General features: G+C 48.5%; 2 protein-coding genes across 8 annotated transcripts in view; one reads left to right on the top strand and one right to left on the bottom strand.

Annotated features, from left to right (window-relative positions):
- The first annotated feature begins 3,932 nt into the window (after window positions 1-3,932).
- LOC119045771 (transcription factor CP2-like protein 1) lies at window positions 3,933-14,104 on the top strand. Of its 6 annotated transcripts, none has more exons than XM_037140607.2 (16): window positions 3,933-3,951; window positions 4,632-4,714; window positions 5,209-5,360; window positions 5,494-5,567; window positions 6,756-6,861; window positions 6,969-7,075; window positions 9,410-9,562; window positions 9,777-9,887; window positions 10,331-10,422; window positions 10,635-10,689; window positions 10,981-11,074; window positions 11,431-11,521; window positions 11,961-12,079; window positions 12,527-12,672; window positions 12,800-12,851; window positions 13,275-14,104. In XM_037140607.2, exons 2-16 carry the CDS (start codon window positions 4,632-4,634, stop codon window positions 13,310-13,312), a joined length of 1,473 nt encoding a protein of 490 aa, XP_036996502.2. In that variant the 5' UTR covers window positions 3,933-3,951; the 3' UTR covers window positions 13,313-14,104. The 6 variants fall into 6 exon arrangements, 4 of the variants coding, with proteins under 4 accessions (XP_036996502.2, XP_036996503.2, XP_053529163.1 ...); XM_037140606.2 differs by lacking the exon at window positions 3,933-3,951 and adding an exon at window positions 4,006-4,190; XR_005081852.2 differs by lacking the exon at window positions 3,933-3,951 and having other exon boundaries at window positions 4,543-4,714; window positions 13,275-13,405; window positions 13,979-14,104.
- Window positions 14,105-15,181: 1,077 nt separating this feature from the next.
- FBXL20 (F-box and leucine rich repeat protein 20) overlaps window positions 15,182-26,279 on the bottom strand; it is a 97,566-nt gene continuing 86,468 nt past the window's right edge. For both annotated transcript variants that reach the window (XM_037140601.2, XM_037140603.2), the window contains exons 13-15: window positions 24,615-24,671; window positions 23,411-23,623; window positions 15,182-22,006 (exon numbers count right to left, since the gene is read on the bottom strand). In XM_037140601.2, the coding sequence (XP_036996496.1) occupies window positions 21,899-22,006; window positions 23,411-23,623; window positions 24,615-24,671 (378 nt within the window). In that variant the 3' untranslated portion in view covers window positions 15,182-21,898. The remainder of the gene's footprint in view (window positions 22,007-23,410; window positions 23,624-24,614; window positions 24,672-26,279) is intronic.

Raw genomic sequence — 26,279 nt, 5'->3', positions numbered from 1 at the left:
TAAATGTTTGGACAAGCTTTGCATTTGACTCCAAGAATATCCATGGGAGTTTTCTTACCGAAAAATTATTTTAATCACTAATCATTGTGTGTCACTGGTGCCCTGGAAGACAGGCCGTGGCCGCCCAGGGGTTTTCACAGCCCAGCTTGGGAACAGTGCTGAGAACGAGGTGGGGTCACGCACACTCTTCACAGAGGAGCGGTGCGGTTGTTCCTGTGTGTTAGGGGGAGCCTTCTGGCTCCCAAAGGCAACAAAATGGAAACAGAGAGCCAGAGTGGCGGGCTCTTAGGGTCCTCTAGCCACAGGCTTCACCGTGGGATGGGCAGGAAGGAGTGCTGTGTGTTGGCCTGGGTGGACGGTGGTATGTGTGCAGGGCGGCGAGGTGACTCAGGTTCCAGCCCCCATCTTGTTAGCTAATCATCTTGGGTGAGAGACAGCTCTCTGTTTCCTGCTCTGAATGGGAACCGCCCTCCCTCGCAGGGCAGTTGTAATGAGCAGTGGGACTGGGCTTTCTCCACGTGGATCACACAACACCACCCCGCCAGGGCAAGCTGCTTCCCTCGCCTGCAATGCTTTCCCCTCCTTCCTGAAGCTTCCACGTGCTGCTTCTCCCACGGGGATACCCAGGTCGAGCAGGACCTCGTCATGGCCACACCCGGACGAGACCACAAATCCTGCTTCCTGCCCAATCCTCCCCATCGTTAGCCTCCCCTCCCCTACCTATCAAAACTGCAGCAGCCCAGCCACTGCCCTTCATATTTACTCACCCTCAGGGCTCACAGCCTGGGAGTGGGACTGAGAGCACCTTGTCCTCATTTTGCAGCTGGGAAGGTTGAAACTCAGAAAGGCCCAAAGTCACTGTCGTCGTGGGAATAATCAGGTTCCTGGCTCTAATCCTTCTTGGGAGTTGTTGGATGAATGAGTGCATGGATGAGACATTCCTCCCCCATCAGCCTTCTTTCTCTGGGGGAGAAGTAGACTTCGTTCTTCAGTATCCCAGTTGGAACGCTGTCTGGAGACTGATTTTAAAATTCGATACTAAATCTATCAGGCAGAGGGGGGTACAACAGGACAGTGACTGTGACCCAGATAGCTTGGGTGCAAACCCTGGCCCTGTCTTCTCTTAGCTGCATGATCTTGAGATGACTACTTACTTCTCTGAGCCTCAGTTTCCCCATCTGTGTAATGGGGGAGGATAATAAAACAATAGCATCTTCCTCAGAAGGTAAACTGTTTGAAAAGCACTGAAGAATAGTTTATTTGACAAACAGGCCCTCTATATTTATATGTTATGGAAATAAACCTATAAGTGTTAAATAAGTAAACCTGTGATATACCAGGCACTGGGGACACATAGAAGAAAGACACCCCCATTCACTGAGGGCTCAGCTAACATCTCATTCGGCCTCTATTCTAGCCTCATGGGGGAAGGGCTCTCATGTCCTCTTTCCATAGTTGCAGCCTAAGACTCCTGAAGGTTAAGTTACTTGTCCAAAGCCACATGGCTGCGCTTGAACTCAGTCTAGCTTGACAAACATACCCTTCATCTCAACACTAGCAACATTCTTAGTCCCTACCCTCCAGGGTCTCCCAGTCTTTTTGCGTGTGGGGGGGGAATAGACAAAGTACACAAAGAATAAACTGCATGTCAGAAGACTGCTGTGGAGGAATTTGGTGAAGGGCAGAGACAGGACATGCAGAACATAAGCCCCAACTGGCTGTGCTGCCAGAAGGGTTAAGAAGCAGGCAGCAAGTTTGATGCGTGAAAAGAGGAGAAGGTATCTTTCCAAGGCCAGATTTAGTAGTGGTTGAGAGGCAATCTCGGGAATAAGGATTAGGGGTTTAGATGCAGGCATATGCATTGTTGAACTCTAGGGGGCGCTGTTTAGTGTGGTGCCCTTGGAGCTGGGCACCCCAAGTCCTCAAGAGACTCTTTACTGGAAAGAGGGACAGCCTCTTGGGGGTGGAAGTATTTGTGTCCACAGACACACAAACCACACAGGAATTGCCATATGGCATTGTCAGCTTCCTCTGTGCGTGCGTGTGCGCGTGCATGATGTCTGAAAAATCGTGCTCTCATTCCTTCCTTTTTAAAATAATTTCACCTGGAACCCATGGCCCAGGCATTTTGACCACTGATGTAGGGGTAGCAAAAGGTGTCTCCTGAGCCCTTTACAGGCAGGATTCCACCCACCCAGGTATACTGTGTGGAGCGAGAGAGAGAGAGAGAGAGAGAGTGGTACATAGTAGTCACTCAATAACATTTTGTTGAATGAATGAATGAATGACACCTTTCCTCTCAGTCCTTCTTTCTTTGAGGGAGGGGTAGACCTCACTCTTCAACTCTTCAGGTTCAAATGTAGCCTGGGGATAGAAAGCAAAACAAAAGGAACTGTCGGTTAGAGGAGAAAAGGACACTGAATTGTTATTTCTCAGCATTTTTACAGATAAAAAGTTAGTTTCTTGGCTTAAGGAACCCAAGAGGGTATTATTAGGATGGAGTTATGCCATGGCCTAGAAAATGACAGAGCATTTTGGGTGGCAAAAAAAAAATCTGTTTAAAAAATTGCACCCCCCAAAATTGCCCTGAAATTGTCTCTGTGTGTGGAAGTTTCTGGGACAGTCATGTCTGTACCACCCAGGACTCCGGGACACTGGGGTCCTTGCTGGTGTCCCCCACTACCTCAAACCCTGGAAAAAGATTCAGTGCCACAGACTTCCCGTTAGTCCACACCCGCGTTGGGCGGGGGGAGGCCTTGCTCCCACGCAGAAAGGTAAAGCGAGGGCTTTTGGGCCAGGCCTCTGCCTCTAGCAGGGGGTGGGGGGGGTGGCGGCGCTGAGACTCCTCTGAGAGTGGGCTGCCTGGACCAGGAGTGTCCTAAGGCCTCTCTGGCCTTAAGGGTGGGTTGTTCAGGCCCTGTGCCATGCTGGCCCAGGGGGCACAGTGCAAAGCGGGGACTGCAAGTGGCCAGGATGCACTGCCTCAAGCCCAGTCTTTTTCCTTAAAGAGAGAGAGCCATAGAAAACCAGGGACAGGCCCAGAAACACCTGGGTGGGGACAGGAGTGCAGAGGGGCAGAAGGAAGGAGCAGCAGCCAGTAGGGAAGAGATGGAACCCAGAGGGGAGGAGGAGATCAGCAGCTGGGGAGGTGGAGGGGGGTGAGAGGGCAGGGGGTTGGGTGCTGAAGTTGGAGTCCCCTCCCAGGACCTGCTCCTGGGGATGTCCTCAAAGGGGGCCCACACCAGCCTCCACCTTTTCTACTTCCATCCACCTGCTTATCTCCTCTGCCCTGCACCCTGCGGTTCCCAGGCCAGGACCAAGGAGGCCAGGACCCACCCCTGCCCTTTCCCCTGGCCTTCCTGGGATCCTGCTCTGCTCCACCTTGCAGGGCTCCGTGGAGGTCTCTTTGCCTTGAATCCAGCTTTGGGCTGTGGGTGGGCCTTCCAAGTCTTTGGGATCTTATCACGGGGATCTTGGGCACTTGGGCTGCTTTGGCCCCCACCGGCAGGCATGTTCCCATTCCCGTCTTCTCCCCTCTTCCGTTTTATCTGGGTTTATCAAAGGAGAAAGCAGGTACGGGAACCAAGGGCCAGGTACCTGGAGATGGAGGTGCCCTGCCCCACTGTGGGGCAGGGGACACTGGTTTTCCCTCCCCGCCCAGGCAGTCTCCAGAATCGCAAAGCCTGGATGGCCAGGATCAGCCTAGCACAGGCTGCGTGTTTAGAGCCCTGTCTCTCTGCTCTCTGGGAGGCCCTTGTCTGTTTATACCAAACACAGAAGTCGGTGGATGGGCACAGGGGGCCGGGACTGTCTGTGTACAGTGACAACAGGGGCGGACTGTATTTATCCACAAACACAATCCACCCCATACCCCAGGGCGGAGGAGGGACAAAGAAACCCACCCCACTGGAGCTCCACTCCTTCTACTGCCCTGGGACGGGTCACCCCCAGGTACGCCCCTCTCCTCCCCACGGGCAGGCTTTCCCTCCCTAAGTTGTTTCCACAGCAAGCTGGACTATGTTCTGTAAACTCCAGTCCTCTGGCCAGGCAGCCCCAGCAACAGGACAGGCGTCCTGCCATCACTGCTCCTGTGTGTCGGGGTCAGAGGAGAGGAGGGTTGGAGGCCAGCGAGGAGCAAAGACCCTCTGCAGGTCCCTCTGCATGTCTGCTTGTCCCGTCCCCTGGGAGTGGTAGGTTCCTTCCATGGGTCATGCGGGGTGTCCGGGCCCATAGGTCTCAGGATTCCACGTGGGTCATGGATCTGGGGCCAGTCTGGAAACCTAAGCATGCCCCCTCATTGTCTCTGGGCCTCTTGGGGAGCAGTGGGGGCACGGACGTCCATCCTTGTGACTTCGTTTTGCTGTACCACCATCTCCTCTTCAAGTTAGTGATTGGTAGGGAACACTGGGGACACCATTTCTTCACTAAGCCCAGCTTGGGCTGCTTGATAGGTCCATAGTTTCCTTGACCCCTGGGTACTCAGCCAATCAGAGGCCCCAGGCCTCACCCCACCCTTTAGTGGGTTTGTTCCTGCATATACAGGCTGAGGCCCCAGGTGGACAGCCCAGTGGTTCCAGCCCAATCCAGTGCTGAGCTCTCTGCCACACACCTGGCCCCGCTCTCTTTCCAAGATGCTGTTTTGGCACAACCAGCCGGAGCACCTGTGGCCCAGCCCTGGGGAACTGTACTCTGGGCCCCCAAGTAGCCTGCTCAGGTAAGGGCCAGACCTGCCTCCCTCAGTCCCCAGGAAAGGCTCTGGTCTGAGCTGTGGTGGGCAAGGTAGGGCTGCCTGTTTCAGGTGGAGGGCGAAGGGCTTCCTGCTCTTGGGTTCCTTGGAGGGTGGGTAATGGTCAAATGTACCTGGAGTTTAGTGGGTCCTGGGCCATCTCAAAACACTTTGACCACCACCTGCTCAGGATACTTTGGCTGGGCATTGACTTGACATCAGGCAAGCCCTGAGGTTGCAAACAAGAAATTGACTCCAGCTGTTTGCCGATGTTTGGGAGTATCTGGGACTTGCATCTTAACAGGGGTCTCCCGGAGGCCACAGGAGCTGAGTTGGGGTCTGTCTGGCCCTGGCTGCTGCTAGAGTGCCTGCTTCAGGACACTGGAGGCTCCCTGGAGATAGGACCTGGCAGACAGAGTTAGCCCCACAGGGGACGGGGTGGATGGGGCGGAAAGCAGGCAGTGCTCTCCTCTCCCTGGCAGGGAGCCCCTGCCCCTGCCCTACCTGAAGCAGGAGGAGCTGCCCGGTGCTCCCGGCTTGGAGCCTGCCGGCCCCGCATTCCAGTACGTGCTCTCTGCAGCCACCTCACCAGCTGTGAAGCAGCAGGAGGAGGCCCTCACCTACCTGAACCAGGGTACGCCGGGCCTACGGAGGAGAGGGGTTAGCGGGGCAGCGAGCTCTGGGGGCTGTGCCACGGTGGGCTGGGGAGGCGGGCACCACCTCTGCCCCTCAGAGTGGACCTCACCCATCCCCTTAATCTCACCCAGGCCAGTCCTACGAGGTGCAGATGCTCTGCACCTCTAAGCACAGTGATGCCACCCAGGGGTGCCGGCTGCTGAAGGTGGGTGCATCTCCTCCCAGATCTGGCAAAGGCTGGGTATGACTGTCCCTCTGGGCAGGAAGCCAATGTCATCGCTGTGATGTCATTGTTAAGTAGAACCCTCCCAAGTCCGCCTTTTAATTTGCCCTTCACGGTGATGGGCAGGAACTGCTGAGGCAACAGGCGCAGAGAGGGTAAGTCAGGGGTGTTGAACTCACGTTCACCGGGGGCCACATCAGCCTTGTGGTGGTCTTCAAAGGGCCAAGTGTAATTTCAGCTCCTTAATAGTTAAGGAGTAGTGACATTTATACAGTCCTAAAATGATTTCGGCCCTTTGAAGGCCACCACGAGGCTGGTATGGCCCCTGGTGAACGTGAGTTTGACACCCCTGGGTTAAAAGTAAACAGAGTCTGCCCTGGCTGGTGTGGCTTAGTGGATTGAGCGTGGGCCTGTGAAGCAAAGGGTCGCCGGTTCGATTCCCAGTCAGAGCACATGTCTGGATTGCAGGCCGGGTCCCCAGTGGGGGACACATGAGAGGCAACCACACATTGATGTTTCTCTCCCACTCTTTCTCCTTCCTGTCCCCATCTCTCTAAAAATAAATAAATAAAATATAAAAGAAAAGAATTAGGGATCTGGCCTTCACGTTAAAAAAAAAAGGAAACGGAGTCAAGGAAAGCAGCAGAACTGGGGTTTAGAAATAAGTTATTCACACACGACTCCTTCCCTCAGAAAATTATTCATGTAGCTCCCATTTATTGCCAGAAACTGTTCTCCGAGCTAGGGAATCCGCAGTAAAGAAACAGATGTAGTTCGTTTCCTCAGGGGGCTTGCATTCTACTGAGTGAGACAAATGTGTAATGACACAAATTATGTGTAATTAGAAGTTGATTTACAAGTTGCAAATTGATAAGTGCTGCAAAGAAAAGAGATGGGGATAGTGACTAAGAGCGGGGAGGGATTAACTCGCCTATTTTACAGATGAGGAAAGCGAGGCTCAAGGTCTCTAAGTTACTTACAGCTTGTGAGTGAGGGGCAGGTGGGCATCCGGACACAAATGCAGTGATTCTAAGACTTATGCCCATTGGGAGTGGGAAGCAAGTGGGGGGGGGCAAAGGGTGGGATGGCTGGCCTACCCAGGCGTGGGAAGTGTTTCCCACAAGCCCAGAAACCCTCTGACCGACGGGCCACGCCCGCCTTTGCCTGCAGAGTGTGGCGCGTGTGGTGTTCCACGACCGGCGCCTGCAGTACACGGAGCAGCAGCAGCTGGATGGGTGGAGATGGAGCCGGCCCGGGGACCGCATCCTGGACATCGGTGAGTGGGGAGGGCCACGGACCCTTTGGGGCCTCTCTCTGGCTTGGAAGCCCTGGTGGCTGGGGAGGGCGGAGCCTCGCTCCCTGCTTGCCACCTTGTATCTGCAGATGTGCCGCTGTCTGTGGGGCTGATAGAACCACAGGCGCCGCCCTCACAGCTCAACGCGGTGGAGTTTCACTGGGACCCCACCAAGAGGACCTCCCTCTTCCTGCAGGTGGGTCTGAAGCTGCCGGTCACGTGCTGGTGGCAGCCGCCAGTGGGAAAGGACCGGGAGTTTCGGTGGGGGTGAGAGGGCAAGAAGAAATCGCTTCCAGAAAATACCTTGAGGGAAAAATATGGATAAAGGTTTATCAAATTTCACCATAAGGCAGGACCTGTTGAACATTAAAGCAATGGAAGAAACTACAAAACACAGGAAGTACCTTCATACAAGGTCGTGGTCCGCGATACCTGGGCGAAATGAAAAGGAGACACAAAATGGGAAGAACAGTTGCTAATGTATTATATCCTTGATATAGCAAAAGTTCTCATATATCAATAAGGAAAAATCAATGAAATCCCAGTAGAAAAATAAGCCAAGGATGTAAGCAGTTTATATATATAAGGATACTAAATGTAGACAGGTCAACCTCATAAAATGATCATTAAGATTTCTTATACATCATGGGGATGTAAGTACAGCATAAGGGAATCTAATCAGTAATACTGTCATAACTACGGGTGGCACCAGGTGGGGACCTGAATTACTGGGGGAGACCACTTCACAAATTACATAAATGTTTAACCACTAGGCTGTGTACCCAAAGTAATAAAAAATAATATTGAATGTCAACTGTAATTGAAAAAGAACTTTAAAAAATATTTCATATATATATAACTGTTCAAAGACTCAAAGAGTTATTACTGGTGAGGCTGGGGAAACAGCACTCCCCTCTCCTGAGAATTCAGACTGGTACATCCACCCTGCAGTGTGGTGGCCCTTAAATTGATTAAATTTAGTATTCATACCTTTCTACCCAGTAGCTCCACTTAAAGAAATTTGTCCTGTAAGATGCTGGTAATAATCAAAATGTCCCTCAGGAGAGGACTGACTTCTAAGGAAGTTTACTGCAGATTTACAATGGACACCGTGTGGCCATCAAAGTGATAACTCGGAAATACTTTGTTACAAGAACACTGCTTCCCTATACGTAAAGAATAGGCAGAAATACAAACTTGTATTTCAAGTTTAATTTCTGTTTTGTAAAAACAAAAATGTGTGTGTGTGTGTACACAATCTCCCCGACGGGAGGAGGCGACACCTGCGTGCCGGCAGTGTGTCTCTGAGGGGCGGAGTGATAGGAAGTGCCCGCATTCTTCCATACGTTTTCAGTGTTCTCCACACTTGCTCTGTTGAGTAGATTTCCCTTTCTAATCAAACGATATTGTCAAAGTCCCTGTAAGTCCCGTTTCTGAGTGCCCGCCATGGTCTAAACACCTGGACGAGGAGGCAGGCAGCTGTGGCTCAGGGCCAGTGCCACCACGTCCCAGCACGAACCTTGCCCCGGTCACATACTCCCTGGAAGCCTCAGTTTCCCCACCCTCAAAGTTAGACCTATAGCTGTTCTTCACAGGGCTGTGGGAGGGCTGTAGTGAGCAGTGGGTGTGAGTAGAGGGGAAGACCCTGGTTGCCCTTGGAATCTTGGTGCTAAGAGGAACCCAGGGGTTACAAGCCATGGGGAGAGCAGACCAGGAAGGCTTCCTGGAGTAGGCTGTTAGATCTGGCAAAAAAAAAGGGAAACAAACAAAGAAAGAAGACACTCAGTTAAATTGGAATATTAGGTAAAGATTCTTTTAAGTATATCTGAAGTAATACGTGGCACATACTTATACTAAAAAAGTATTTGTTGCCCTGGTCGGTGTGGCTCAGTGGATTGAGCATGGGAAGTGAACCAAAGGTCACTGGCTCGATTCCGAGTCAGGGCACATGCCCGCGTTGTGGGCCAGGTCCTCAGTAAGGGGTGAGAGGCAACCACACATTGATGTTTCTCTCCCTCTCTTTTTCCTTCCCTTCACCTCTCTCCAAAAATAAATAAAATCTTTTAAAATTTTAATAAAGATTATTTGTTGTTTATCTCAAATGCAAATTTAACTGGGCATCCCGTGTTTTAACTGGCAACCCTACCCTGTAATGGGTTCTCTTGGCTCAGATGTGAGCAGCGAGAGCTTTCCAGGTGGAGGGTCCCAGGGAGGTCCTGCGGGAGTGTGGGGCACAGGCTGCCTAGATGGGTCCGTGGGTTTATTATGGGTGAGAGAGAGCAGCCGTGCAGGGAGGCTTGACTTGATTCTTCCAGGTGCTCAAATGCCAGGGGCAGGAACGGTGCTTCTCATCCCATAGCCCAGCGGAGCTGCTGAAGGATTCTGAACACGAGAAAGAACCTAGTAGGGTCGCCCTTTAAGCACAGATGTTGCTTGGGAATGGAAAGTGGCTGGCAGGTGACAGGCAGGCGAGAGGTTTCAGGCGGAACCCCTAGAATGTAGGTGGGACCTGGAGTCTTCTCCACCTCAGGTTCACTGCATCAGCACTGAGTTCACTCCTCGGAAAAAAGGTGGAGAGAAAGGCGTCCCCTTCCGCCTCCAGATTGACACTTTCAAGCCCAGTGACAAGGAGCTTCCAGCTGAACACCTGCATTCAGCTGGCTGCCTCATCAAGGTGTTCAAGGTAAAGGCAGCGCTGGGCCCCCTCCCCCACCCCCATGGCATCGTGGATTCTGGCCTTGTTTGCAGTGGGCCCTCAGCCTACAGTCCCATCTTGGGGACTCTTTCCTTCTCTGCACATAGAGGCATGGGGCTTGATCTCTTTCTTAGACCCCTTTCTGTAATGAGAAGTGTGCAGGCAAGAGCGGCCTCTGTGGTCTCATGTCCCCCTCTTGTAGCCCAAAGGAGCTGACCGCAAACTGAAAACTGACCGGGAGAAGATGGAGAAGCAGCCCCTGCACGAGAGAGACAAGTATCAGACTGCCTGTGAGAGCACGGTCTTTGTGGAGGTGTGCGTTGGGGAGACGGGTGGGCAGGGAGGTTTGGCGGAGAGATCCTCATTGTACCCCCGGGGAAACTGAGGCCCCACGGGCTGTGGCTGCTCCAGGATGGTCACCTCCCTCTCTGTGATTCCACCTGATCCCTGCAAAGACATTCATCTCTTCAAAACTTCCAGGAGCTGACGCCTTCCAGGCTGCCTCTCCTGGGCCCTGCCATCGCGGCCACCACACTTCCGCTCCCACTGCCTGGATCCCTTCCCAGCCCGACCTGCAGGCTACTTTATTCTCTTCCTGTGTGTGGAAACCTAATCTGCTTGTCATGGATTCCTAGGGCAGGGACCAAGTCTGGCCCAAGGAAGACACCTTGTCAGCTGTTAATAGGCAGATAGAGATGAGAGACAGACACCACTGCCCTGGGGACAGTCCATGCCCACACTGCTGTTTGCCCACAGTGTTCACCATGGCCAGAGCCCATTGCAGGACCCTACCAGCCTCTCAGCCCTCTGACCTCCCCCCACTCCTGCAAGCTCCTGTCCCCGGAGAGGTGAGTGGGGATGAACACCCCCTACCAGCCCTTTGGGGTGAGAGCGAAGAGAAGACATCGGGGAGGGCAGGGTTGAGAGGTGCGTGGGGGAGAGGCTCAGCCCTGTGCTCTCGGGAACAAGTGGGATGACTGACACCTGGCAAGCCCTGCCTCCCAGGGCAGGCAGCGGGCTGCACCGCTCCGCAGAGCCCCTGACTTTCAGCTCCCCACAGGTTCTGCGGCTCACCCCCATTCATCTTGGATACCTTGGGGGGCAGCCCCGCTGAGGTGAGTTTTTCCTTTTCAATTATCCAATCCCTATTCTAAAGCCTACTCAGCAGCTTCATCTCACGCTTCAGAGTAGGGTGGCCCTGCCCCCTGGCGGACAGATGTGGTATGGCCAACAGATCACAAACTTCCCTGATGGGACGGGGACACTTCCCCGTCCTGCAGGGGACACTGCAGGATGAGACTTTCCTCTCAGACTTGGGGCCCCCGAGGGTGGGGCTCTGTCCCCTACCCCTTTTCCTCAGTCTGCGGGTCCACGGTGTTACCAGGACTGCCATCTTTATGTCTCAGGACCTGAACCCTGGAGCTTCCATCCTAGAGACGCAGCAGTGGTTACACTGGCACAGGTTCTCCAGCTACTGCCGGACTCTAGCCAATTTCACTGGTGAGGCTGTGGGGGAGTGAGGGTGGGACGCTCAGCAGGAAGCCGGCCTCTGTCCTGGCTTCTTTGTGCCCTTCAACTAACTTCTACTGAGCACTAAGTGTTGCCAGGTACCATGTGTGCTAGGCTCTCTTCTTTTATTCTATATAATTTACATTCTACCCATTGAGGACAGGGCTCAGAAAGGTCAAATAACTTGCCCAAAGATACACAACCAGCAAGTAGCAGAGCCGGGGTTTGAATTTAAGCCTGACTCTCCGGGTGTACCAGGGCTATCTGCAGGCTAACGTTGGACTGTGTCCCCTGCCAACCTTGTTCCCAGGCCTCTCCCACCAACCTGGCCCTGTCTGCCTCTGCAGGCACCGATCTGCTGAAGCTTTCCCGGCAGGACCTCATCCAGATCTGTGGGGCCGCCGACGGGATCCGCCTTTTCAATACTCTCAGAGCCAGGTGCTGGGCACTGCCAGCCAGGGCCCTTCCCACTCCAGCGGCGCCTACCAATTCAGCTAGTAGTCACGTTGCATGGAATGTTCAAGCCAGAGGCAATCTTAAAGGATACTTATTCCGCAGAGGAAGAAACTCGGGCCCAGAAAGGACACTGACCTGCCTGAAGTCACAAAGCAGGCTGGCAGGGCTGGGCTGACCAAGTTGGGCTCCTAGACTTCTGTGGCCGTCCCATCCGCTTCACTCAATTTCTGGGGACAATTAGATTTTGCTCATCTTCTCCTCCCCAGGATCCAGCATTCATTAAATGCTTGAGAAATGCTTCATGTTTTTTCTCCCTGGAGACCTGGGAGGAGGCGGGGTCTGTTCCAGTCTCAGGGTTTCAAAGGGCTCCCCCTGTTGGTTCAGGTATGAAAGGCTGATACTTGACTGTTTCCTGGCCCAGGCCCATCCGTCACCGGCTGACTTTATATGTGGCTCAGGAGGCCTCTAGGCAAGAGAATGAGGTTTCTAAGAACCCTGACTCAGGTGGTCCTGGACTCTTCTCTTCAAGAACAAATTCAGGTGTGGCTGAATGAAACCCCTTCTGGCTTGGAGAGAGTGATGGCCCACCATTCTTGGGACCCACAGTGCCCTCCTTAGGATTCCCTGCTTCCCACGACAAGATTAGCCCTTCCCAGGATGTCTTGCTGGCTTTATTCCTCCGTGTTTTCTCCCCAACCCCATTGATTGTCGCTATATTTTTACGTGGGATTTGCTCCCCATTAGAACACTCTAATCCTTTTAGTATACTTGGGCTTCAGTCATATGTAGATGTCCCATCTCCTCTATCAACTGGGGGCTCCCCTCACTCTGAGGCCTCCCCAAAGATGAGGAATAGGTGGAGACTAAGTGGATTCAAAGCCTTTTTCCTTCCTCACTCTTTCCCCTCACCCCCACATCCTCCTGGTATCTGGGGCCACCCCTGGAATCCCTCACTAACCCCCTGCCCTTGTGTCGCTCACATCCCAGGCTTTTATCAAGAGATTTCTCTGGATGAACTCAGTGCCATAGAGCTGATGGGCAAACTGGCAGAGCTCTTGGCCCTCCCGGCCAATCAGATCCACCGCCTCTTCCACCAGGGCCCTGGGGGGATTCTCATTCTCCTCAGCGACCAGGTAAAGGGATGGCAGTTCCCTACAAGGACCCACGGGGGGCCTGGCTCACATTTCCCTCTCCCCACCCTGGCTTATTCTGTTTGGCTACAAGGACCAAATTATCCTAGCGACCCTTTCTCCCTTGCAGGTGGTTCAGAATCTTAAGGATGAATCATACTTTGTGGCTGTGGTGAAGAAAGGTAGGGGTTTTAGGAGATGCTAGCTTTTTGTCAAAGGGACGGATTCATATAGCTAAAAGCTATTTATTGCTCAGGAAAACCGTGACTGGAAAAAAATGCATTCTCATGATGGGAAAAAGTGCCCCAGTTTCCCTGTTAGGGAGTTTGTTATCACAAAGGAAGACCCCGTTTCTCTTCTGCCCCACCCAACCTGCAACAACCACACAGGGCAGGAGAGCAGGTGCTTGCTGACCAGTCAGCTGGTAGTTCTGGGTATTTGGATGCCAGCCCCCTGCCCCCCCAAACCATGACACGAGGGCACACAGGCGGCTCCCTAAAAAACATGGGTTTGAAAGAACGGCTGGGTGTGGAAGCACGCTGCGGTGCAGCGGTGGTGGTTGGGGGCCAGCCCCAACCCAGCGGTGCCCGTTCTACTGCTTTCAGTGCAGAATCCAGATGGCTACTACCTGGTCCTGGCCTAGGCCCAGGGGTGCCCTGCTGCAGTGGAGACCAACACCAGCCTGGTTCTCCTGGGCCGTGCTCACCAGAAAATCCAGGTGAAGGCTCCACTCCAGGTGAAGAGCCAAACCACCCTGCATCCCTCCCCTGGGGAGGCAGCCGGCAGCTCCCGGAGGAGCGGAGCTGGCCAAGGCCTGGGGCAAAAACGCAGGAAATGGATTTGATGAACTTCTGCCCCTTACTTTGTGTTTAAAATTTTACTTGCCCCTTTCATTTTTGCAAATGTGCGCGTGTGTGTGCGCGTGCGAGCGCGCGCGCGCGCGCACACACACACACACACACACACACACACTAAATGCTTGTTCAAGTTTCTGGGTGGAATGGTCCTCTTGGAGAACATCCTCTGCCGAAACCGTAGACTAGGGCGAGGGATGGAGTCTGGGACAAAGGAATAAATAACGGTGGCTGATGTACTTTTTTCAATTAGTTTCGGCAAAAACTATTCACTAATTAGTTTCAGCAAAAACTATTCACTGCAGCCTCCAAAAGACCATTCAACTACCAAATCACTGTGCTTGTTTGACTGTGGTTCCAGATATTTGGGAAATACCAGAGCTATTCTTGAACACTGAGGCCATAGGATTTTATTTTTAAAATGTAATTGAATTTATTCATCTTTTTATTTATAGGTCTTAAGAAGTCTTTCCCTACATTAAGGTCATAAATGCAAACTTTTTTCAAAGTTTACATTTTAATTTTGCATTTTACTTTTAGATATGTAATCCATCTGAAACTGATTTTCTGGTGTATATTTTTCTAAGTAGAAAATTTTATATTAAATGCTTTTTAAAGTGATACCAGACCATACCTTACTCTTCCTTTTCACCCCCTTCTCTCAAAATTTTATCATAAAAAGTTTCAAACATACAGAAATGGGAAAAACCGCACACACACAGCAGAAAAGAGGCCAAGGCACCTTCTTAAAGACTACCTGCTTAACTCCTTATTATTAATAATTATCATTTACTGACCATCTTCGGTGAGCTTTAAACCAGAAAGCTTCTGGCTAGGGAGGCTGGAAAGGAGGCTGGCTCTAAACACTGGCTGAACTAATTAAGAATGGATGGGGAAGGGCAAGTCTCCTTATCCCTGGAGACCTACTAAGTGCCTCCCTCAACATTCAGGGATGATTCGATATGGAAAACTGAGTAGGCACCTGCTTGTCTCCCTGGAAGGGACCTGGTTGGCCTCACCTAAGTGACCAGTTCGCACTGGGCCTTTACCTCATGCAGGATGAGTAGATTCAAGCAGGGCCTATTGGCCCACAGGGCTGTCCAGGGGTGTTTCTGGCAGGACAGACACCCTGAGGTTTAAGTTCAGGTTGCAGGTTCGGCTCCACTGTGCACCTTCACCAAAAGGATAGGGACCCCCACATCATTAACCTCCATGCAACTCTCAACCTGGGAGCTTTTAACACAGACCCGACACTGAAATTACTCGCTGAAATGAAGTGAATAAAAGCAGGTAACATGGGTTTACAACATGCCATTATTAGCTCTTTCAATCGTCACAGTTCTAAGTACTGTTACTCCGACTTTAACAGTGAAATGGAACAGTGGGTGGAAGCCGGGTGACGGGACGCGGGAGCTGGTGTGTCTAACCGCTTCACTGCCCCATCCGCGCTCCTTCCTTCCTAGCCGGGGTAAGGGCAACCCTCAGCGCAGGTAAGGGACTCAGGTTGAATTGTTAGTATCAGAATAAGACAAAAATGTTCAGAAATTGATTTATATGTCTTTTGTTTTTCTTAGACAAGTTCAAGGTATTAAAATAGGTTACTAATAAACTATTAAATAAAGATTATTAGTTAAGTAATATTTAAAAATATAAGGATGCCAAAAGAAGCCCCTTCATTCCACCTCAGGACCTCTGCAGTTCTAGGGTTCAAGGTTAAGAATCACAGCTCCAAGTCAGGCTATTTCCGCAGCAAAATGAAAAGTCTTCACAGCTTATTTCCTTTAATTACATCATAAAACAAAATTAGAACATACAGGAAACAATAATAGTTACATAACAATTTATATATTTATATATAAAAACATTTCTTTTTAGTCCGAAGATTTTAAAGCAGAAGGAATCCTCTACTGCCACCTTGGATTTTATTTTGAATCACGCTCCCTCCCCCGCAATCTCAAGTGCCAAAAGTATTGGGTGGAAACAGTCACTTGGAAAGCTGATGGAACCTGGTGTTAAGTCACCAGGTAGGGGACTGTGTTGGTCCCAGGGACTGGCTGGCTAAGCGCTGGGCAGGCCTGGTGGAGACAGTGAGCCGCGGTGCCCACACTCTGAGGAACTCCAGGGCAGGCCGAAGGGCTGGGGGAGGCCTAGGCCAGACGACAATGTCTGGGATCAGACACTCCCAGTCAATGTCCTCTGCATTTTCTCCCTCAAGGGCTGGGATCAGAGGGGGCCCATACGAGCAGGAGGAGGGGGTGGGTGAAAGAGCCTGGTTTGAAGACACAAACGTCTCCCACAGCACCATGTACCCATCCATCTCTGTCGCAAAGCAGTCTGCCGGGCAGGGACCGGTCCTCACAGTGCTCTGAGCACCGTGCAGGCCCCCTTCTCAGGTCTGTGCTCTCGGGACCACTGCAAGTGAGGGAAAAAGGGGGGAGAGCAGCAGGGAAATGCCCAAGGCAGGTTACTTGGAAGTGGTTCCTGGGAGGAAAACAGAGGCAACCAGAGTGGGAGGCACCTGAAGGCTGAGTCATAAAACAGGAATGGAGAAAGGCAAAATTAAGAAGTAACTCTCAGTACTGGGCAGCCACAGAGCCTCAGGGGCCAGCTCCAAGAGCTGCCAACGAGTTTGAGAAAAAATACAAGTAGCTTCTGATGAGCCCCATCCTACAGAAGTCGGTAGAGGTCAGTGTGTAATTCAGAGTGGGAGGGGAGTAAGAGAAGAAATCTCAGGCTCATCCCTCCCTGCACTTACTAGAAATTAACAGTCACCAGAAAAGCACAGATAAATTATTCTTAAGGGAAGGAGAAAACTCGTAAACCCAGAAGAGCAGCAGCAAAGGTTTCACTTATCACAGACCTATTATATAGCACTAGGAAAGAAAATCATTCAAGTCTTCAGGGGGAAAGGTAAAGAAATCAAACCATGCCGTTTAGAAACTCCTTTTCAAGTAGGATTTTCTAAGACTTTAGGTTCTCATTCACTAGTGCCTTAAAAACAAACAAAACAAAACAGTGACTTCAGGTGCTGAGAAGGGTTAGACTAAGGTCAGAAACACGTGTGTGGACAGCAGTGCGGTACAGATCTGAATTAATAAGAGACAGCATAAGAGACAATCACAAGCGAAACTTAGTGGGGTGAAGTTCTTCTTCCACTTTAATAAACAAAGACATCACCTGAAAGGTCTCCTTGGGTTCTTGGGGTATGGCAGAAGAGAAAAGGCATGTCTGGACACCTCTCTCCTCCCACCTCTTTTTGGGGTTGGGGACTCACATTGCCTACCTGTGCCTGGCCTGGTGAACACCGTGCCCAGAAGCAGCTGGGAAGCTCTGGGGGTTCTCTTTCCGTGGTGCCAGCCCCCATGTGGATGACTCTGGTTAGGTATGTGGAAAGCAGCTCTCATTGCCAGTAAAAACGGTACGGACCCATTTGCATGTGAAGCAGCTGTTTCTGTATGTTCAGGACAGATCCTTGTATCTGAAGCAAAGCACTCCAGTTCCAGAACTGATTCTCTCCTTTACTTTAAAAATCTCACCACTTTCCCACCCCAGTTCTTCAAAACAAGACACCGATAAACACAGGGTCAGACTGTTCTGGCTGCTCATGGTTCCTTTCTCTAAGGGGCAGTGAACCAGGCTGGTGGAGGAAGCACGAAGGGCCAACACCTGGGAAACCAACTCCACCAGGGGCTAACTCAAAAAATGCACAACGCGGGGCCGGAAGGAACGCATTATGGAATTCCTCTTAATATCCTACATGTGAGCTTGTCCCACATTTTTCTGCTGAAAATTGAGTGTAACTCTCCTGGGCTTCAAAGATTCACTGACTCAGCTGAGAGGTTTTTACGAACTTTCCTAAGGCTCAAATACTTCAGAAATGTACAACGGATGTTCCTAAGCATAAAAATGGACAAAATAGGCAGACTTGCCTTGAGAGGGGAGCTGCAAAAGCCCTTTGGGCAGAAAACTCACTTGCCTCAATGGTAGTTTCTGGCAGACAGAAGGTCCCAAGTGACAAGGCAAGGTTCGAGAAGCATTGTTTGCTAGAGAACCAAGATGGTAAGTTAGGGCATCTGGATATAGCAAATACAGCCATATTTTATTAATCATACACCATTTGGCAGCTTTTTGTATCTTCCAATGTTACAATTAAAATTTATGATAGAAATAAAGGTGAGCAAGGGGGAGACTCCGTATTTCTCCTCACTCTCCTACTGCATTAGGGTTCTTTGTTCCTAGATCCTTGTAAGAGGAAGGGCTCTGCTTCGAGTCCAGCCAAACATCCTAAACCTCCTCTCAAACAAAACTTGGCTAATTCACACGGCCTGGGTTTGAGGTGGGTAAAGATCCTGGAACTGGTGGGCAGACAGAGAAGGCAATGTTTTCATAAAATGTTCCAAGAAGCTCAAAGCATACCACTGAAAGAGTCTGTTGGCAGGATTCACAACAGGGACAGAAACCTACCCTTAACTCACACACACAAGGGGAAGGCAGGCCAGACCCACCTCCTCTCTCATAGGCAGCGACTGTCACAAGCAGTCCGTGACTTTCAACACAGCACGTATCAAATGGCCAAGGGGCTGCAACCATGATGGGCAAGTGTTCTTTCTCTCCAGAACAATGGTATGCTGCCATACAGATGGTGGCAGGGAACCACCCCTTTCTTCCCAGTGACACCACCCTAACAGCATCAAACCAAGACAGGCACTGTCAAACACTTCGATTATCTGCCTGCAGCGTTTAGTGAGCTATCACACCAGTGATGACACATTTTACAAGGCAATTAGAATATAAGGATTTGATTGCTATAGCATCATAGCTATATTGACTGTTCAGTCTGGAAAGCCCAAAATAAAGCATCATAAAAATATTCACAAGGTACCCCCCTAAGATGTGCGATATAAGAAATACGTAAAACTTCTAATTTATGTCTGCTAAATCAACTTATTTCGTGAACGTGGAAATTTACAAAACACGTTTAAGAAATACTTTGACTTCCACTAAAGAGAACAGGAGAAAACCCTTTTTACATGAAATATAATAATGTACTTTCATATTCCAAATATTGGAGAAAAAAATGAAGCCAGGCCCCCTTTAACTGCTCACAGCCAGGTTTGATTTCAGACTCAGCAAGCAAACACCGAAGAACACCCAGTGAAACACGGCCCGGGCCCTACTAGTCACTGCAGGCAAGGCAACCCAGGAGTCTGCCTGGGTCAGGACAAGGACCCACAGAGGAAGCCAGACTAGAGAACTCAGGGACAAGCAGAATTACTGGGGGTGAGAGGGAGGCTTTAAGAAGACAGGATGGGCATAAGAAGGATATGGCAAAAACCAATTAAGAAAAGAAGCTGGAATCACTTTGATGGGGCCAATGAAGAGGATGTAAAAGATACTGATGTAGCAAATGATGCTGGAAAATGTAAGGGGAGAAAGGCTGCTTGGAAAAATGATGATCTGGATGTTTAGTGACTCTCTCCAGAAGACACTGCAATAATCCTCCTGGCTATCGGTAGGTTTATGGCAATAGCTTTGAAAGTACCTTCCTACTTCTCCCAACTCTCTTCTCTGCTCACGCTGCGGTTTTTCTTTACAGAAGGCATCGTGTAGAGGGGCTCTGGAGCCAGACAAACGGAACAACAAGCTTTTCCTGGGGAGAGTTACACCTGTGAAACCTTACTAAATTTTCCCAAGTGTCCCTGAGGTTGAAACAGGAAGACAACAGGACCCTTTCCACCTGCCTGAAACTTACCACATTCTGGGCTCTCAAAGTCCTGGTACATTTCATCAGCTGGCTGGTAGGTTGCAGATTGGCGTAAAAAAATGTCTTTCCTTCCAAGCCTGATGGGCCTGAAGTTTTCTTGAGAAAGGAACAAATCTCCTGCCTGGCCACACACTGCTGCACGCCCCAGGCTTTTATTCTGTCACTCGCTGTTCTCTGCCCAGCCAGGCAGGGGTCGTCTGATAAGTCCACATGGCCCTCCCCGTACATGGGTACACTCTCTGAGGAGAGAAACAGCATTTCCAGGGCATTCAGCATGGGTGAGTAGGGTCTTTTAAACTTATATATACTTTTTCAAGTAAAGAAGTACCTTTATAGTCTCAACTATTGGGTAATTCAAATCCACACTCACTAATCAATCAGGGCTTTATGGTTGATTGGTTCAGACACTATAAAAAATTATGTTAGAGCAGATGGCTCCTAAATATTAGTTTTTAGTTTTGTTTGAATGAGTAACCCGGGGATCTGAATATCATGAACTACATCTGGAAGTGTTTGTATGTATAAGTACATATATTGATATGTGTGGGGTATGGCCAGGAGAGTGAGTCTCACTTTAAAAAGTATTTTTCTTACACTGTAATTTGAAAACAGAATAAGGGAAAATGGGAATTAAAACTGTAAGAAAAAAAGTTTTCAAAGGAAATAATTAAATAGAATTTAAAATAAATAGAACATATTAAATACTGATGGGTCATACACATTTCTAAGACCCCTTCCTATGACCGCCTGGGAGGAAACAAATCACATGTAATTCTCACATGTGCTGGTTGCACCAGCACTGGAAGCACTAGAACAAGCCTTTCAACCATCTGGGTCATGCGGATGGTCTACCATCACGGTGGGCTGCACACTAATGTTCTAAAAGGCAAAAAAAAAAAAAAAAAAAAAGTCAACCTACTAAAAAATCATACAAGCTTTCTAACCTTGGGCTTTAGAAATCTACTCGTACTACTTCAGAAACTCAATTCATCCAGCATGATTTTTTGGGTGGGGAAGGGGAAGCTTCTTTGACTGACACATGGGCACTGAACATTCTACCTCGCCCTCTGGTCTCACACCAGGCTGGGCGGAGGCACTGAACCCCTACTTTCCTCTCAATGTTCTTTTTGCAGCCCCAATTTCTCCATCTGCCTACACTTGTATTTCATTCAGGGGAAGTCTGGAGCACAACACACACGGATGACAGGTTCTGACAAGGTTCTGGTCCTTTGAGGCTTCAATATTAGGTATGATACCACCAACACTGATCTGCAATTGACCCGCTGTTACAGGGTCATTCTCGCATTCCTGATGGGCTGAAACGGGGACGTAGGGGAGACTGATTAGCTAGATGGTATAGCTTCTCTACCAATATTCCTGTTAAAGCAAAACCACCTCACAGACACATATCAGAGATGTCATTGATCATGCCTAGATTTCAGTGAACACACATGTCTGAGCTTGGGTGGTGGGGGCTTTCGGGCTCAGTTTGGATTTGCCATTCCACTCTCTGCTAGTAATGCATTTCACTTTCCTCACTAAGTTAGTGGGACTTGACGGAAGGAAAGATGTGCAGGGAAATACTGGGCATATCATGCGTATCACATAGCACAAGATGTTAACAGAAACCAAAGGGCGAAGTTTACTTTCATCAAAATAGTTTTAGCTCAAATTCTTTCCATAACTTTTCTTGCTTCTGTAATAGTTTCCCTTCAGACTGGCAAAGATTCAGGCAGGGTCCCCTAATGGTAAAATTTAGAATTAAAAAAATATTTATTGATAATTGCTCTTTTAAAAATGTTTGGTAACCCCAACTAATCATCCAAAATGCAAACTGTAAACACAACAGCAAAAGAGTAACAACTGTGAGTAAGCAGACTATGAACAGATGACAGACTGGGTGAGAAGGCAGAGGGAGCAACAGAGGACACGGGTGCACGAGAGTGCTCCAGAGAGCGACAATTTGAGTGGATAAGGAATCACATTTGGACCACAGCGATTTCATTGCAACCATTTAGGAACCTCTGGGCCAAATACTAAAACAGAAGGTGGAAGGGAGGAGCCTTCTTTGTGAGCATGCTCAGCACGTTGGCATGGGAACAAGGAAGCACAGAAGCTGTGTAGTCATCTCACAATGGATGGCTACCATTTATAGGATGCAAAGAAATTTCCTTTCTGGTCCCTGGATACAACATAGATTGTTTTTCTATGTTTTCCTTGACCCTGGAGGACTGCAGTTGCTTTTCCAAATTTGCCAAAGAAACCCCTTAACAAAATAAAGAAACTGCAGTAGTAGTAACACTGGGTTTGCTGGAATGCCCCCTTCCCAGACCTCGCCTGTAATTTTCTTCTGGGTACATCCAACAGGAAAGGTAAAGTTTTACCAATCCACTTGATAAAGCCAGCACGATCTTCAGTCCCCCGGTCACAGAGCTAGAGTGGGTGGGGGTGAGCATGGGTATGTGTGGGTACGTGTGGCTCTGGGAATCTGGATGCTGCCTCACTTTGTAACCCTTGCCCAGAATACTGGGATCGCTTCCACCGGAGACTCCACGGTAACTCTAGAAGTGTCATTAAATACTCAGTTCGCCAAGGTTGACCACCTCCACTGTCATAGGATGATGCAGCATCTGCAGAAGCGCTGTCTGCTGCCCCCTACTGATGGGGGTGGAGTGACAGGTGCGAAGTAGGCGTGGACTTTAATATTGGGTAAATGGGTCTGAAACAAGACAGAAACATTACTAAGAGAGAGGGCTTAAACAGAAAGATGCTGCTTTTCAGAAAAAACACTGAGGGGCTGTGTGGCCTGACTGCAGGCCAGAGGCTGAACACGAGCAGCCAGACGTCGAGAGGCCTGGGTTCTACTCTGCATCATCCCACGTTATTCTAAGTGACTATCTCACCTTGCATAACTTTGGTACCTGCTTCCATAGCACTACAATGCGGGAAAAACTTCCTATCGATTTCTTAACCTGTGCCAAAGGAGATTCCTTGTTTGAGTCCCATAGTGCAAATAAATTATAATATAGCTTAAAGTAAGATTTTATTCCAAGTCATTGTAGACGTTTCTTCTGATATTTAAAAAAACAAAATCCCCACTTTCAACATGCTTCTAGTTTTTACTACATGAGTAGTTTCTGAATAACTACTATGTTCAAGATGATGAATCCTGCTCTTAGGGACCTTACAGTCTGGATGTGCATACAAACAGCTAAGTTAAAGTGGAAGAGGTGTTAAGTGACTTGAAGAGCATGTAAAAACTCTGAAGATTCAGAGATGGAAGAGGTTCCCGACAGCCAGTACAAGTGGGCCACAGAAGACGCTGTGGTTAACCTGTGGCTCTCCTCTTTCTGAGCAGAAGAAACATGGCCGCAAGGAGTCCCCATTGCTGCCGTGCTCTCAGTCTTGCAGGTATGATGGGGGAGGCGGGACTGAGGCCAAGTGGAAATCAAGGTGAGGGTTGGAGCTCCTTTATGTGATCAGGTGCCACTTGGCCAACATGTAATTGTTTAAGAGGTTGGTTGTGAGTGATAACTAAGCACAGTGATTTTCTCACAGCAGGTGTGAAACAGATGTTCCAATAAATGTCTGTTGAGCTGAGTATTCTAATACACAGATTCGTCCAGCCTTTTACAACCTCCTTGCTGGCAACCTGTCTTCTGGTAATTTGACTATGTGTGGGTCTCTCTCTACTATGGAAGGTGGGGCAAAAAGAAAATGGGAGGAAATTACTTGACCCATTTGTTGTCTTAAAAAATAAAAACCCCAATAAAAGGGGTTGATGTGGAAGGAAATACAAATTAAATTCTTAAATTCTATTTAACTAAATATTTTCTTTCTTTCCTTTAGCATCAAAATCTGGCATATGCTTTAGACTCCATTATTAAATTCTGGACATTACTGGAGAAACTCTGCTGGGAGGAGACCTCTTTTTCTTCCCTTCAGTGGGTATTTTTCTACTAAATTTCCAGCTGAAACTATCTGCCTTTAGGTCTGTCCTCCACTTTTTCCCCTTTGCTAAATGTCTAAGTAAATGTTATAATCACAGGAATCTAAATCTAAAAAAGTAAGAGGAAAGGGTGCCAAGAACAAGAAAGCCAGAGAGCGGTGTAGCCATCTTTACCCTGAGTCTCTTGATTCCAGCCCGTGTGATTTGCTGGCAGTCATAGAGTTCTATCCGCTCAAGGCTGTGGCAGCTCTTCAAGTGCTCCAGGGACGCGTCTGTGATTAGTGGGCAGTTGTCCAGTTCAATCACCTCCAGCTGGTCATGAGCGCAGGCCCCATTCCCCAGGTGACGAATTCCATCGTCTGTGATCAGCTCACAGTGAGACAGACTCTGCGGCCAAACAACAAGGAAGGACACTGAAATACCACATGGCATTCTTCTAGCCAGAGGCCTGCCTACCATCAGAGAGGAGACCTTTCTGATTTGATTTTGATGTATGTGGAACCATCACTAGACCCACGTGGTAAATCCAAGAAAGCAAACTAGAGTTGCTGGGGGTTCTGCTTTTGAAAATGACCAACATTTCTGTGTGATTCAAAATATATTCTGTGAATTCATGTATGACTGTAAAATAGTTCCATGAACAAAATAAGATGATAGCCCCCCAAGACAAAAGAACACTTTTCTTCTTTACATGAACAAGCAGGGCTCAAGCTTTTCCTACACCAAAATTTCTGGAATTTGGACTAAGTATTGGTTACCTGGTAGAGGGGATGCCCAATTAATTAAATGAAGTTGATTCTCACAGCTGTCGGGTGTGATTATCTCTTCATATAAATCCCTTCACTCTATCAATTTTCCTTAAGGCTTTCATTCCTACATGTGAAAACTCAAAACCCTTGACCCAGTTTTGGACAATAAAGTGTCACCCAATACACCAAAAATGAACCTAGACACAGAATGGTCAACCAGGAGGCTTCCCCACAGTGTTACTAGATGCAGTAGCAGAGAACTCTCTGCAGGAAAGTCTTAATTGCTTCTGTTTTGGTCCCAAGGGGAAGCAAACTATGTTTTGGGCTGTCTTATCCCTGGGACCTCTCAAAATTTAAACATCATTCAATTCAGAGAGTAATTCGTGTGTGAGAGAGAACTCATTCTTTCCACCTCAGCTTTCAATCTCCAAGGTTTTTTTTTTCTTTTAAACAATCTCTAAGTACTGATAAAGAAAACATTTAAATTTTCAGTTCCTTCCTTAGTCCTCTGTAAGTTGGCAACTTGGAAAAACATACTTTCCCAAAATGGTAGCCAGACACCAAGAGGAAAGTAACAGCTGGGTTTTGATTAAATCTAATTAACATAAAACCTTCAGAGTCAAACTCACCAATACTTGAAGTCGAGGACAGTGTATAGAGAGTTGGATTAATGTGCTATCTGTTATCTGAAAGAAACACACGTAAGTTTATTTTAGGTGTAATTCCAAAAAACCTCAAGGCTTGTACCTCATTCTTGACTACACGTGTAATCTGAACTGATATCCTGATTGACAAACTACCAAATAACAAAATCTTGAGGTTGAACTCCCAATGGTTATCTGAATCTGTTTTTTTGAGAAGCCAGGCTTCAACACCTCTAGTATTCTCCAGTCTTAATTTTCAAGTGCATTTCACTGATTATGCTATTATAGTTGCCCTCATTTTCGTTCTCTGCCTGGTAACCCCCTTTCCTCCAGAAATCCACCCGCCTTAGTTCATATCCAGGGGTTGCATATATAAGTTCTCTGGCTTCTCCATTTCCCATACTATTCTTAACACTCCATCTATTTTGTACCTACCAATTATGTTTCTTTTTTAATATATTTTATTAATTATGCCATTACAATAGTTCTATTCCCTTCATTCCCCTCCACCCTGCACACCCCCTCCCCCACCATTCCCCCCCTTTAGTTTATGACCACGTGTCTCAAGTTCTTTAGATTCTGTATTTCCCATACTATTCTTGCCCTCCCCCCTATCTATTTTCTACCTACCATCTATGCTACTTATTTTCTGTACCTTCTCCCCCCTTCTCCCACTCCCCTGTTGCTAACCCTCCATGTGATCTTCATTTCTATGGTTCTGGTCCTGATTTAGCTGTCCTCTTAGTTTGCTTTTGTTTTAGGTGTGGTTCTTAATAACTGTGAGTTTGCTGTCCTTTCACTGTTCATCTTTTTTTATCTTCTTTTTCTTAGGTAAGTCCCTTTAACATTTCATATAATAAGGGCTTGGTGATGATGAACTCCTTGAATTTGGTCTTATCTGAGAAGCACTTTATTTGCCCTTCCATTCTAAATGAAAGCTTTGCTGGATAGAGCAATCTTGGTTGTAGGTCTTTGGATTTCATGACTTGGAATACCTCTCTCCAGCCCCTTCTTGCCTGTAAGGTCTCTTTTGAGAAATCTGCTGGCAGTCTGATGGGAACTCCCTTGTAGATGACAGTCCCCTTATCTCTTGCTGCTTCTAGGATTCTCTCCTTCATTTTAATCTTGGCTAATGTAATGATGATGTGCCTTGGTGTGTTCCTTCTTGGGTCCAACTTCTTTGGGACTCTCTGAGCTTTCTAGAAGTCTATTTCCTTTGCCAGATTGGGGAAGTTCTCCTTTATTATTTGTTCAAATAAGTTTTCCACTTGTGGCTATTCCTCTTCCCCTTCTGGTACCCCTATAATTCGGATGTTGGAGCATTTAAAGATGTCCTGGAGGTTCCTAAGCCTCTCCTCATTTTTTTGAATTCTTGTTTCTTCATCCTTTTATTTGGTCATTTTTTTCCTCCTTCTGGTCCATTCCTTTTGATTTGAGTCCCAGTTTCCTCGCCATTACTATTGGTTTCCTCTGTATTTCCCTTCATTTCAATTAGTTTAGCTTCCATATGTTCCTCTCATTTGTGACTAAAATCAACCAGTTCTGTGAGCATCCTAATCACCAGTGTTTTGAACTGTGCATCTGAAAGTCTGGCTATTTCTTCATTGCCTAGATTTATGGGCTCTGGGGCTCTGAGTTGTTCTTGAGCCA

Source organism: Artibeus jamaicensis, unplaced genomic scaffold (assembly GCF_021234435.1).
Source record: "Artibeus jamaicensis isolate MK-2021 breed Jamaican fruit bat unplaced genomic scaffold, CSHL_Jam_final contig_1998, whole genome shotgun sequence".
Lineage (NCBI taxonomy): Eukaryota > Metazoa > Chordata > Mammalia > Chiroptera > Phyllostomidae > Artibeus > Artibeus jamaicensis.
The sequence above is the reverse complement of the archived record's forward strand: the minus strand, read 5'-3'. Positions and strand labels throughout refer to the sequence as shown.

What these genes read in the sequence shown, in the direction of transcription:
- LOC119045771 (XM_037140607.2), top strand. Translation starts at nt 4,632, where the DNA reads ATGCTGTTTTGGCACAACCAGCCGGAGCACCTGTGGCCCAGCCCTGGG. An exon ending in AGGGGTGCCGGCTGCTGAAG is followed by an intron (nt 5,568 to 6,755) that starts GTGGGTGCATCT and finishes CTTTGCCTGCAG; the next exon opens with AGTGTGGCGCGTGTGGTGTT. An exon ending in GCCTCATCAAGGTGTTCAAG is followed by an intron (nt 9,563 to 9,776) that starts GTAAAGGCAGCG and finishes CCCCTCTTGTAG; the next exon opens with CCCAAAGGAGCTGACCGCAA.